Source organism: Myiozetetes cayanensis, unplaced genomic scaffold (genome assembly GCF_022539395.1).
Source record: "Myiozetetes cayanensis isolate MyiCay16 unplaced genomic scaffold, myiCay2020 scf2-11, whole genome shotgun sequence".
Classification (NCBI taxonomy): Eukaryota; Metazoa; Chordata; class Aves; order Passeriformes; family Tyrannidae; genus Myiozetetes; species Myiozetetes cayanensis.
In genome coordinates, this window is record NW_026087411.1 from 58932373 (window position 1) to 58945601 (window position 13229).

General features: G+C 37.8%; 2 protein-coding genes across 2 annotated transcripts; both read left to right on the forward strand.

The window, feature by feature from the left end:
• Positions 1-5438: 5438 nt before the first annotated feature.
• TAAR1 (trace amine associated receptor 1) lies at positions 5439-11444 on the forward strand. The gene is made up of 2 exons (XM_050316294.1): positions 5439-5571; positions 7371-11444. The coding sequence occupies exon 2, from the start codon at positions 7475-7477 to the stop codon at positions 8474-8476; it is 1002 nt and encodes a 333-aa protein (XP_050172251.1). The 5' UTR covers positions 5439-5571; positions 7371-7474; the 3' UTR covers positions 8477-11444.
• Positions 11445-11527: 83 nt separating this feature from the next.
• Positions 11528-12835, forward strand: TAAR2 (trace amine associated receptor 2). The gene is given in 3 exon segments (XM_050316293.1): positions 11528-12116; positions 12119-12367; positions 12370-12835. Coding segments are annotated over 3 exon segments (1032 nt in total). The 3' UTR covers positions 12564-12835.
• Positions 12836-13229: the final 394 nt, after the last annotated feature.

Sequence of the window (13229 nt, forward strand, 5' to 3'; positions counted from 1 at the left end):
TCCATAGAGAATGGAGGTTATAGGAGGTTGCTTATTGACATATAAACTGTTCTGAACCCCACAGGCCCCACTAAGGGCTCAGAGAAACCTCAGGGGAGCAGAAGCTGGAGGGCTTGGCTCTCTAACAGCACAGCCCGCCAACTGATGCACACAAACTGATGCAAAGTGGGTCAATTCTCCTCTCTGGGATTACTTTTTTTAAGAGAAGAATGCTCCTTCTTAGCTTCCAGAGCAATACTAAACCTCTTATTGTGTGAAGATGACGGATGCTGTCAATGAGCTGCAGGTATAGTTCTCTGGTATGGTAAAGGGTATATAAATAGGAAAGCAACAGCTCTTAAATGCCTGCTACAAAGCATATAAACACCAGAGCATCACAAATAACTGACTAGCAGAATTTTTCATTTAAAGGAAACAATATCTTTTTAATCAGTCTTGTTCTCAGATACTGTCAAAGTATAACGCTTAGAGTTTTTTGAAAATGTTCAGTCTGGGATAGACAAATCAGATTTTCAAAGATAACTGAAATTGTTAAAGTTTGTCAACATTACACAAAACTGAAAGGAGGGAGTGAAACATTGGACAATCTTAAAAAAAGTTCAGTGCTATTAGGTCCATCTGTACCTTGACCACAATGAACATTTCTCTTTATTTTACATGCTTCTTTCCATGAGCCTGGCTTTAACTTACTTCAAAATGGATTAATCTTTGCATATGCTAGTGGCTTGTGTCAGAATAGATTTATTACACACTTATCTTTTCTGAATATTTAAGATTTACGTCATCCTGTTGATGACATTTTTCCATCAGGCTGTAAACCAGTCAGACCAAGCATTAAGCCACTCAGCTGGCAGTTTCACATAGGATGAGTCACTATCGCTCTGTATCCGCAGGCTGTGCTGGGTTGTGAGGAGGAAATAACTCCTGAGAAGGAACTGTCTTCGTGTCATGCGGTCCGAAATACGATGAGCTGCTAATGTACTAGTCCAGGATATTATTTTGTTTCAAAGATGAATCTACTATGGTTAGCACTGAAGGTAAGATTGTTATTCTGCCCAAATCACCGTGTTCTTTCTGTAATGAGCAGCAATAGCACCAGCAGCAATGAGGTTTTGGTGATAGCTGAGAGGATGATTTTAAAAGGGAAACATAGCTAGGGGGGCAAAACACTTTTCGGGCACAGATATGAATTCAGAGTAAGTCTCTTTACTTTCTGTGAAGTTATTTGAGGGCCATGAGGACAGAATAGAATCATACCTGTTTGTTGCTTACCTCCTCCCTCCTCTGTGTTTGCCTTCTTGTTGGAGGTGATGTTCAGAGGTTGAAAAATATTGACAAAGCAGTCAAAGTCCTAAATTCATTCCTGCTAGATTTTGGCTGCACAGAAGCACTGGAGAGGCATAAGAGACCTGCCCTGCTGTACATGTGCCTCTGCTCGGGACCCACAGAGCAGCTGGGGCAATTCACCTGCCCTGCCCTGACAAGAAGCAAGAGGCTTCTTGCTGTCGTGAGCCCTGGTGCTGCTCTCTGGCAGAGCAGTTTCGCTACTGAGTGAAGGCAATGAACTACCCTACGGCATTGCTTAGCAGGGCTACCAAATCTGCACCCCGTGCAAAGACAGTTTCTTGGCTTCATATGGATGTGTTTGCTTTGCTGTTATAACATTATTTTCTTGGAATCTCTTTTCCTCTGTTCATGTCAGAGGTTTGTATTTGTGTTGGGGTTGGGATTTATAGTTCTCATCCTAAGCATTACACTTCGAGAAAGAGCACAAACATTACATCACTCTGTATAAACAGCTATTTTTATTTGGCGGGGAAAAGTGGTGGTTTCCACTGAAGACTAAGTACAGAAACTGTGGGAAAAGATCTAGAGGTCAGTCATCTCATCTACTCTCCTTCAAATTCCTCTGGTATAAATCTGGGCTAATTTCAGACTGTCTTCAGTGGAATTGCACAAGGTTTACAGAAATAGCATTCAAATTAGTAGTTGTCACATCTTTTTTAACACTTATAATGAAATAATTATTTTGAACTAACAGTTTATTGTGAATTTGTGACTTTCCCTTAAATTTCAAGCATAGGAATGGAAACTTAGGAAAAGAAACAGTTTTTTAAAATGAACCATATGGAAATGGGAAATGTTCCTCTGTCTAATGGATACTGTAAAATTATGTTTTTCTGCCAAATGACCAAACTGTGCCCCCAGAAATGCAACCTAAAATAATTACAGTAGAAATCATTGCTGTCCTGCCTTTTTTTTTTTTTTTTAATGGTAACAATTCACATTTCCAATCCCTTTTCTGTTCCTTGCCATTTTCACTGTCCCTTCCACAGTCTTGCATGAAAAGGATAGAATGATTTTTCAACACACTTTTCAAATGGGTTTGGTGCCTGGCAAAAGTGCTGTTTTCATTTCCTTCTGTACTGCTTTCCATTTTAATTATTTTATGTTTTAAAAACAAACAAGAAAAGTTGAGGATCTAAGGTATTCTAGACAACATGACAATATCTTTTTTTGTTGTTTTTCCAAAAACCTGAAAACTACTTATTGCAGAAATACAAATTTTTCAGAATGGAAAGCCACAGCAACAATTTTGTAGAAATGTTTTTACTTTGAATTTTGATGCTTCTTTATTATATGACAGGCTCAAAAGACTGTTTAACACTGACTATTTTTAAGTGATTTGAGATCTCACAAAAATAGAGCTTAATGTATTTATCTTTGATATTATAAATAACAAGTCTGAGAATATTTTCATGATCCACATCAGCACTAAGGCGCAAGAAAATGCCTGTTTGAAGCATCTGCCCGAACAGCATGAAAGCTTGTTGCTAAAGTGTTCCTTCTTGCTCTAAATTAGTTGACATTTTGGCCTGCTTAACTACTTAATTATCTTGATATCTTAAAAACTGCTGCTTTATTTTTATACCAGCAAACATACCCTTAAATACCACCCTCCCCATGCTCACAGCTTCCTTTAGATCTGTCGTTCAGTCGTTTCCGATGTGTGTGGGTCTTGCAGTACACGCAGTACAAGCTGCTACTGAGATACTGAATACCAAACACTATGCCTGTGGGTTTGTGTTTGGTAGGGGAGTGAAGGACATCTCCCTAAACAGTGTATACAGAGACTTCATGGTGTGCTCTCCAGCAGTTCCAGCTGCAGGCACCCTCCTGCCTGGAAAAGCACCTGATGGACCCCATGCCCCTCCCATCTCTGCTGAGGGAAGTCGTGCTCCCCAGCCAGCTCCAGAGCAGTCCCCCTGCTACACTTTGCAAACTACGTGGTAGGTGTTTTGCAGCCCCTGGCCCTAAGAGGATTTTGGTAGAAGCAGGAAGGCTGGCCAGCTCCACGGAGGAGTCTTTTCTTCTTTAGAGGTGAAGTCGAGATGAGAGCCCAGTCACATTGATAGCAGGGACAAAATTCCCCTTTAGTGTCACCAGGTCACTTTCTCTGTATTTTTAACTGTTAAATTGAGTTATCTCAAAGTATATAGGCATTGCCCGTAGTCAGCAAGAGAGCAAAAATGGCCTGTCCAAGGGACCTGTGTTCAAACTGGCTCAGATTTCTTATTTGAACTCCCCCACCACCAGCACATTCCAGTGTCAAGCACACAGTGCAGGCAGGCAAGGTACAATTGTCATACGGCCAGTACATCTAATAAACTGTGCAACATGTTGTTTTGCATCACAAGGTTTTGGCTATTCCTCTTCATTTTATTTCATCGCCCTGAGGACTCCTGACACTTCCAAAGTCCTCAGCAGGTTTTAAAAAGAAGCAGGTTGTGTCCTGGAGAAATGTCACACATGAGAGGAAGAATGACAAGTTGTAATTGAATTTTATTGTGAGCCAGGAACTGGAGGGGAATGCTCCCCGACCAGACTCACAGCCTGGCCCTGAGGGGAGGCAGAGCAAAACCCACACTCCCCAGCTGGCTGCTGCCTGCCTGTCTGCAGCAGGGAAGACCTGCTCAGGGCAGGGGAAGGTTCCCCAGGCCCAGGGGGGTCCCCCAAAGGTTTGCTAGTTGCTGCCAGGGAGCTGCCTCTAAAACAATAACTTGAAACAGAGCTGCCTTTCCAAATTGTCCCCTTGAGTTTTGACCACTGCATCAGTCAAAGGAGAGGACATGGAGGGAGAGCAGTGTGTGTGCATGTATGGATGGCCTTTGACTAAGTTCCCACAATGAGCTGGCCACCAGACTTCTTAATAATGATGAGTTCTACACAGAGTAAGACAACATGGATTTGTTCCCATGAATTTTACCTTCCTATAAAAGGTATATGTCAAGACAGTAATTACCAAGCCCTAAACATTCACTCCTCAAAGAGGAGAACCTGGTTGCAAGGAAGCACACAGCTATGCATCTCAGAAGGGTGAAGGTCTCTTTCAGAGTCCAGTATTTGTGTACCTAAAATGTCTTTTTCACATTTCCCCAAATCTGAGAAATCGGACCTGACTTCTCTCCTTGACATATTCTCTCAATTCTCTCAGGTGGTTTCTCACTCAGCCTCATCATTTTTTCTGCACTTTTTTTTTGTTAGAACGCTCTCTTCCTATAGCAAGGAGAACCTTGCAGTGCAATACATCAGTCTGTCTATGAGTGCAGGCTCAAAAAAACAAAAAAGAACTGAGTTGCTTGCATTATTTTTTTTTTTAGCACACAACATAATACAGCTAACTCAGATCATCAGAATAGTTTACAAGAAGTAGTATCTTAGTCTAGCATGTTCCATATGCCCTTGAAGCACCCAGCATAACTGGGTTTTAGCTGATGGTCACCAGTCTTTTATGTTCAGCAGTATCACTGTTTTAAAAGGCTGCATGGTCCTCTGTGAAGTAAAAAATTGATGCTTCTTATCTGTGACTCTGGTACAGCCAATAATAGGTGTTTACTTAAAACACTTTTTCTGTAGCTGTATCTTGCAAATAGCTGTTAACTGATGAGGCTGTTAGATTCAACCTATTTGTTCAGTAATCAGAAATAGGCTGGTAAATACACTCCATGTCACTCTGTTCACAATATGCCTTTTCAGGAAAATTTTACATTCTGCTGTAACCTACCTATACTTATATATATTACTTAGAGAAGGGAGACTACGTGGTGTCTTTTGTTCTTTACTTAGATAATATTAGGCTGCTCACAATGTGACCATAATGTTTAATCGAATAAGTAAACTCACTTCAAATGATTTCAATTTACCTATAAATAAGGGCCATTAAACAAGTATGAGTGTAACAGCCATGGTTTTGTTCTCTCAGTAGGTGACAAAATAAACAGTTTGAGCTACTATTCATATCAACAGCTGCTCCTGAGTCAAACAGCCAAGAATATTATTCATCACACCAACATCCTCCAGATATGTGTGGGCGACGGGGGGATCTGGAGGCTGCTCCAGCTGTGGACTAAAAGCCTGTCTTCTCAAAATTTGTCTTACCCAGAACTGTTATGATGGTGAAGAGGTTCAGCTGCCTTTTGAGATGGTCTTTAAAAGGAAAGTATACCACTCAACAAGAAGAAAACAAATGAACATCAAGAGCAGAATTCTAACCACCATAAAGGAAGAAAGGTAGGAGAACAGGTTTTTAAAGTGTGTTTCATCATAATTCCATTTTATTAAATTTTAACCTTTGTAATTTTACACAGAAGGGAAACATTGTGCTTTTTTTTTGAAAATTTCTTCAGAGGTCAACTCATTTGAACAGTTTGTCACTGTTTTGCATTTCATGCCAAGCCACTTAAGTGATCTCAGTTTCCCAATCCTTTGGTTGGAGTTTTGTCTTTCTGTTGAAAAAAAAATAAATTTCCCCCTGAGAATATTACTTTTTTAAAAGAAAAACAGTTTTTAGGGGAGATCATATTCCTTTGGGCGAAATAGTTTTTCAATCAGAGAACAACAGAGAAGTTACTAAGATTTTTAATCTTAAAGAAAACTAGAGATAATATGTTAATTCTTTTTATTTGGCTTCAAAGACTGTTTTACCAGATTTGTTTAACTGATATACCGTATAGAACAAATGAAGTTCAAAATCTGTGTAACACATTTATAACCTTAATGGGCTTAAAATTTTTATAATGATGCCCAGTATATACAGATAAGCTGGTGTTTAATTCTTTCTACTATGAAAATTGAAAATTTGTGTTAGTAAGTATCCACCTGGCTGTGTTTTCTTTGCCTTGATGTAAATGATGAAATAAGTAATGACAGGCAGGAAAAGAAACATGAAGTGAAGGAAAAGGTATATGAAGTGATAGTTACAGTGAGGTGAAAAAGAGCTGAGATTATGTTAAACATTAGTAGGTGGAAAAAAGGGGAAGCAAAACACCCCAATATAAATAAATAAATAACCAACCAACCAACTGACCAAACAAACAAATAAATATTTTCAGATTTCACACTTCCTGTATGTTTGGATGCACCTTGTCCCTGGCACTCAGGTGTCACTGCCTGGCCCTACTTGAAAAATCCCTCTCTATAACACAGGGTAGCTGTCAGGGCCACAGTTTGTCATCTATATCCACTTAGCTTCCAGTGACATGGTGTGCTTGTAATAACATTTGTTTCAATATGGGAACATTTTTTTGGTATTTTGTTTTGTTCTGTCTAAAATAACCAGAGGCAGAAAAGTCCCAAAGCATATGAGTTAAATTAGTCCTGGCTGAAGTACCATGTCAGTATTTTTCTGACTTAAATGGCCATTATATACTATAATGATAGTACTACTGAATAGCATATGGTACTGACCTTTATTTTTCATAATAACACTATCTTTCTGTTAATTAAAAACAGATCCTTCAACAATGAATATTGCTTGCCAAGTGCTTAAGTACTTTCATTAAATGCTTTCATAGAGTTGCAAAAGGGACATGCTACCGCATACATAAGAGGATAGCAATATATGTGTCCTCAGATACAAATTAAACCTGTGTTCAGAAAATGTTTCTTTCCATGTTGGTGCTTTGGCTAAAAACAATATTAACGTAATAAATACTCATAACAGTGCTAAACTACTAGCACTGAAAAGAATACAGCCCAGCAGAAAAGATATTTGCTCATAGAGCAGATAATGCTTCAGGTTAGTCAGGTTCTTCCATTATATTTTAGCAGCAAAAGGGCAGAAAAGTTCTCTTCTCCTCTTAGATCTTTTACTTACATCTCTATTTACAGGTAGATCCTGCAAGAATTTTTCAGTAAAACTTGATCTGTTTGAGTCAGTGTCATTTGCCTAAAAAACAAGGCTTGTGGACACTTTTTGGTTTCAGCAGGCTGCACAGTGTTCATCCTTCATAAATAATGAAATGTGAATTTCCTACACATCTGATTAAATGAAGGTTTTTAAAATTGCCATTTTTTTTCCATCCCTGCAGCTGTCCCCATATAGAAGAGGAAAAAACAGTTGTAAATTTACCTCAGCATTAGGAAAAACAGTACTTGTTCTGCATACCTGTGTGGATTTGAGACTCCAGTAAGGATGCAACCGTGCTGTGAATCCATAAATGGCTCTTGCATAAGGAGCAGCTGGTCAAACAGTACCCGTGTTTCCATGTATATCTTCATGGTTTGCGTTATTCTAGCCACAGTGGTTGGAAATTTGACAGTTATCATCTCAATATCACATTTCAAGCAGCTCCATACACCTACTAATTTCCTGATACTTTCAATGGCTACAGTGGACTTCCTGCTGGGATTCTTCATCATGCCTTGCAGTATGGTTCGCTCTGTTGAGCACTGCTGGTATTTCGGGGAGCTCTTCTGCAAGATCCACACGAGCATGGACATTATGCTGAGCACAGCTTCTATTTTCCACCTTTCCTTCATATCCATCGACCGTTACTATGCTGTGTGTGATCCTTTAAGATACAAATCCAAGATAAATACTTTTGTTATCGTGGTCATGGTGTTCATAAGCTGGACAGTCCCTGCTGCTTTTGCTTTTGGGATGATCTTTCTAGACCTGAACTTGAGAGGGGCAGAAGAGTTTTATAATCATGTCCATTGTGCAGGAGGATGTTTTCTCATTTTTAGCGAAACTTCAGGTATTGTCGCCTCCGTAGTGTCTTTTTACATCCCTGGATTTGTTATGCTGTACATCTATAGGAAAATATACTCTGTAGCCAAGAAGCAGGCAAAATCCATTGATGCCATTTGCAGAAAAAAGATGCAATTTGAAATGAAGAATCACATTTCATTCTGCAAAGAAGGGAAAGCTGCTAAGACATTAGGCATAATAATGGGAGTGTTTCTCATCTGCTGGACTCCATTCTTCTTCTTTACAGCTACTAATCCATTTATGAATTATGTGATACCTCCCATTCTCATCGATGCTCTGGTTTGGTTTGGCTATTTAAATTCTACACTTAACCCAATTGTTTATGCATTTTTTTACATGTGGTTTCGCAGGGCATTAAAAATTATTCTCTTTGGAAAAATTTTTCAAGAGGACTCTTCTAGGTCTCATTTGTTTTTAGATTAACATGCTTTAAATGGTTGGATTCGTGGCTTAAAACTTTTGCCTGGAGGCTGAACTCCTGGATTCAAGAGCTGAAAATGAAGGAAATACCTATTTGTTTACCCATTTACCAAATCCAGTTCAAGCAGATAAGCAATCGTGATTTACATCTTCTTTCATTCCAGACTGGGATTTGTATGTGATGTTTTGATTAGATCTATTTATTTCAATGCACAGAAGAGCAAGACTTATACTTTAAAAACCTTAAAATAGTTTATATACCTGATCTTAATAATTAAAAAACTATTCTGATACAGTAGATTAATTCCTCGAACAAGGTGTATTTATACTACAATAGTTATGTTCATTTGTTGTCCTCTAGAAAGAGCGGAAAAACCTTTCTCTTTGAATTTCTTTACATCTTTGAGTAATTACCCAAAGCTCTTGAAGTTTTGTCCTTCCCCTTCAATATTTGCACAGAGTACAAAACAGATGAATAACCAGCCATACCATCACACTCCACAGAGGGAAGATGAGACAGAGAAAAGTTGTGCTGCTCTATCTGTTTTCATTTCAACTAGTGCTTGTCACTTATGAGTTTGTCACTTAAAGGCTTTGTTCCTTAATGAGACCAAAGGCATGTTTAACAAGATCAAAGACAAGGAAAAATAGGATGTATGAAATGAAAAGCAATTACGAAAAAGCTGCATTGTACCTGAGAATGCAGGTTCTAACATCTAATGAATGTTTAGATGTAAAATATTTGCCAATTTGCATCTTAGGGAACTTTTCTCTAGCTTGGAGATACTGTTATTTTGTCTGATGGCAATGCTATGACAGCTTTGAGGAAAGCATACAGAGAACTGTGAAGAAATCTTGTGGCTGAACTCAGCTGGATAATGAAGGATCAGTACTGACAACGGACAGGAAAGGATTAGTATCTGAGAAGCTACCATGGAGAGAAATTGATGACTGTAGTGAAGTAAGAACTACACTCAGCAGTATGCCCTCCATTTATATTCCTTTTATAAGTGCACGTCATATGTGTATCTTGTCTTTCTTTTCTGGAATTTGTAGAGCACTGAAGCACAGAAGTTGAATGATGATACATTTCAGCAGAGCAAAATTTCAGAATCTGATGTTGTCTCTCTTACTGTTTCATTGCCAACTTGTAAAGTTTGCACTCTCCAAAATGACATAAAAAGGAACAATGAAATATACCCCACATCCTCACTTGTGCTGTGGATCCTTGCTAATGGCAATATGACTAATACTTTATGTCAGAGAAATAAAGTAAGATGAAATTAAAAAAATCTATCTTTCTAATAAATAATGGGTAATTCTCTTCTTCCTTCATCTCCAGTGAGTCTGGCTTGATGCAGTTAATTTTCTCATGCTCAGTGTTACCTTCTGAAATAAAATGCATCATCACTTGGACACCTTCATCTCAGTTAAAATAACAGTTTCAGAAGCGCTGCCAGGTGATACCTCCTTTCTTCTGGTGGTATTATAGATTGAAGAAAAGATAGTCTATGACAAATTTTGCCCTTCTGAGACTTTTTACTGTATATTTAGGAAGTTCAGCACATACTGACATCGTCCCTTCAGGAAGTCAGTGAAGTTGTTTTTTTCCCTTTGTCCATTGACTATCTCCCTGAAAATCTGGAAACATTACTGTGTTTCCAGAGAATTCCAGCTCTATCAGAGTTCACAACTGGTCACTTTATCACTTATTCTGGCACCTCTCTGGCATTGTTTTTTGGTTGTAGAAGTTTTTGAATGAATGTGATCCCACCTTTCATTAATCAGAGCCAAGTCACAGAGGGGATCTGCCTGTTACCAAGATTGCAATTTTGCAGGACAATAACAAAACAATTGGAAAAACATCAGTAGATTGAGCTGCTTCCCATGTTCCTTTTAAGTGGGTTAAATTGCTGTGGAGCAGAACATCTCTTTCTGCTCCTATTTCTAAATTTGCTGTTAGTCCAAAACAAATTATCAGGAAAAGACATGGAAGATATGGATCTAGTTCTTCCCAGATAAAGGAAAAGGATTTTTTGCCCCTTGAAACTATTCACTAGTGTATTCATTTATAACTACTCCACATGGACCACAGTGCAGTACAGGAGATAAGCATCAGCCTGCCTCCACACCCCTTTCATTAGTGGAATTATAATGATAGAAAACAAGTGTATATGTAGCAAAAGGAAAGAATATTGCTTATCATTCCAATTTTACAACTGATTTCCATCAGATGTGTTTATTGTATGTATTTTATAATTCACAGCAGGTGAATTTATCATTACAAATAACTTGGAAAGTCGGGATTTAGCAACTGATTTGTGTCTCTTAAGATGATCATTTAGGTGAGTAGCTCATTAACTGAAATCTTGAAGAAAGTTAAGGTATACCAGTTTGCATAACATTTCTCCTGTAGAAAAAAAAAATCAATATTCTAAGATTAGGGAGACATGTAAATGCTATTTAATATTTTCAGACTGAAGTGACTTGAGAGATTTCTTTGTCTATGCATGTTTTTCTTCTACTAATTTAAATTTGCTAATATTATGATTTACATAAAATACAACAATGATATTTTACAAAATGCTCCAGACACAAAATAAGATTTATATTTTCATTTGGATGTGGCACTTAGTGCCATGGTCTAGTAACCACGGAGGTAGTGGATCAAGGGTTGGACTTCATGGTCTCAGAGGTCTTTTCCAACCTGGTTAATTCTGTGATTCCATGATAATTTAGTTAATTAAAGGTAATTAAGTTTACATTCAACTGCTTTGTTTTAAATATTACTTGCAATTAATTTTATAATGGTTTCCAGTTACTAGATTTCATGTACCATTTCAGAAGAATAATTGGTTGTAGCTAGTCCCTATTTAAGGCAAGAGAAAATTCACCTCTGAATTACTGCATTTCATGTAGTAATTGAGTTCATGGGCTTGACTTACTTTATCCTGTATTCTCATGTTAGGATTTGGAACCTTTTGGAAACTTGTGAGAATTAAATCTGCCGATGGAACTGCATCTCTAAAAGAAAAGTCTAATAAAGGATTGATTATGCTTTCTCCAAATGTCTTGAGGGATTTGACTGGTTGCTCTGAGTTTGGAAACAGATCTTGTCTGGAGAGCTTTAGGTCAGCAGGAGTACAAGAGGTACTGTATCTATTCATAACAGCAGTCTTCATTCTCACCATCTTAGGGAATCTGGCCATAATCATTTCCATCTCGTATTTCAAGCAGCTTCATTCTCCAACCAATTTCCTCATCTTATCCGTGGCTGGCCCAGATTTCCTCCTGGGCTTTGCCATTATGCCCTACAGCATGGTGAGGTCTGTAGAGAAATGCTGGTTTTTTGGGATTATATTCTGCAAAGTTCATTACAGTTTTGACTTGATGCTCTGTTTAGTTTCCATTTTCCATCTTTGTTCCATTGCCGTGGATCGGTTTTATGCAATCTGCTACCCTCTGCATTACACCAGCACCATGACTGTTACAGCCATAAAACAAATCGTAGCAGTCTGCTGGTCAGTGCCTGCTGCTTTTGCTTTTGGTGTGGTTTTCTCAGAAGTTTATGTTTCTGGAATTGAGGGCTATGAAAAGCTAGTTAAATGCTTGAGCTTATGCCCTATTGTGTTCAACGAACTGTGGGTTTTTTTTTATTTACAGTTGGTTTCTTGGCTCCTGCTTGCATTATGATAGGAGTTTATGTTAAAATTTTTACAGTCTCCCAAAGGCACACATGGGAGTTGAGCCAGGCACACAGGCACTCAAAAATTGATAAGAAACACGAGTTTTCTAAGAATAAAGATAAGAAAGCTGCTACGACTTTGAGTATTGTTATACTGGGTTTCTTTATATGTTGGTTTCCTTGTTTTTTTGCAACCTTAATTGATGCATTTTAAATTTCTCTGTTCCTTTATCTCTGTTTGATTCTGTAAATTGGTTTGGGTATTTAAATTCTTTCTGAAATCCATTAATATATGGATTTTTCTATCCATGGTTTTGGAAAACATTTAAATATATCTTAAAGGGCAAAATATTTAACAAACATTTTCGTACAATAAAACTTTTACCTGAAGATCAGTCACAGTAACAGACTCTATTAGCGACAGTAGCTCTAGAAATGGAAAAAACAGTGGCTTACTGGATATTCATGGTTCAGTAAAACCCTGAAATGTATAATATGCCTCATTCAGAGCTGTCTTCTAAGCCAGTGATTTTTATTTTAAAAAGTGCTATATTTTTACTCTTTAATTGTTTGCAGTTCAGGAACTTGCAGGTATATCTGCAATGACTGCTCGTGATCAGAATAGTTACATTCACTTTTTTTTCCTTTTAATTTTTTCTGCCACAGCCTAAGCAAGTGAGAAAGGATTTCCTACCCTCTTGTGGAGTCCACAGGCAAAAGCAGCTTTAACAAAAAAGTCAACAATGTCTTATATTAAGACAGAGGTAAAAAAAAAAAAGTTTGAGTTGTAGAAACATCAGCTGAAAACTTTGAAAATGGATTTTTTTAATTTTGCAAGTTCTCTGCTGATTTTTATTGCATCAATGAAGCATTATAGAGTACACTGACATAGAAAAGGATGTGCAGTTTCTCAAAAGACAGCCATGAATCTTTTTATCTATATGTAAACAAAGAACCTTCCAGTTTTTCTTGTAAGAAAGGACTGTTTTCACTTTCATTTTTAGTTCCACATTTCCACCAAAATGCAGAACGGAGAAAAAAGAACACTCAAAGCAACTTTGGATTTTAATA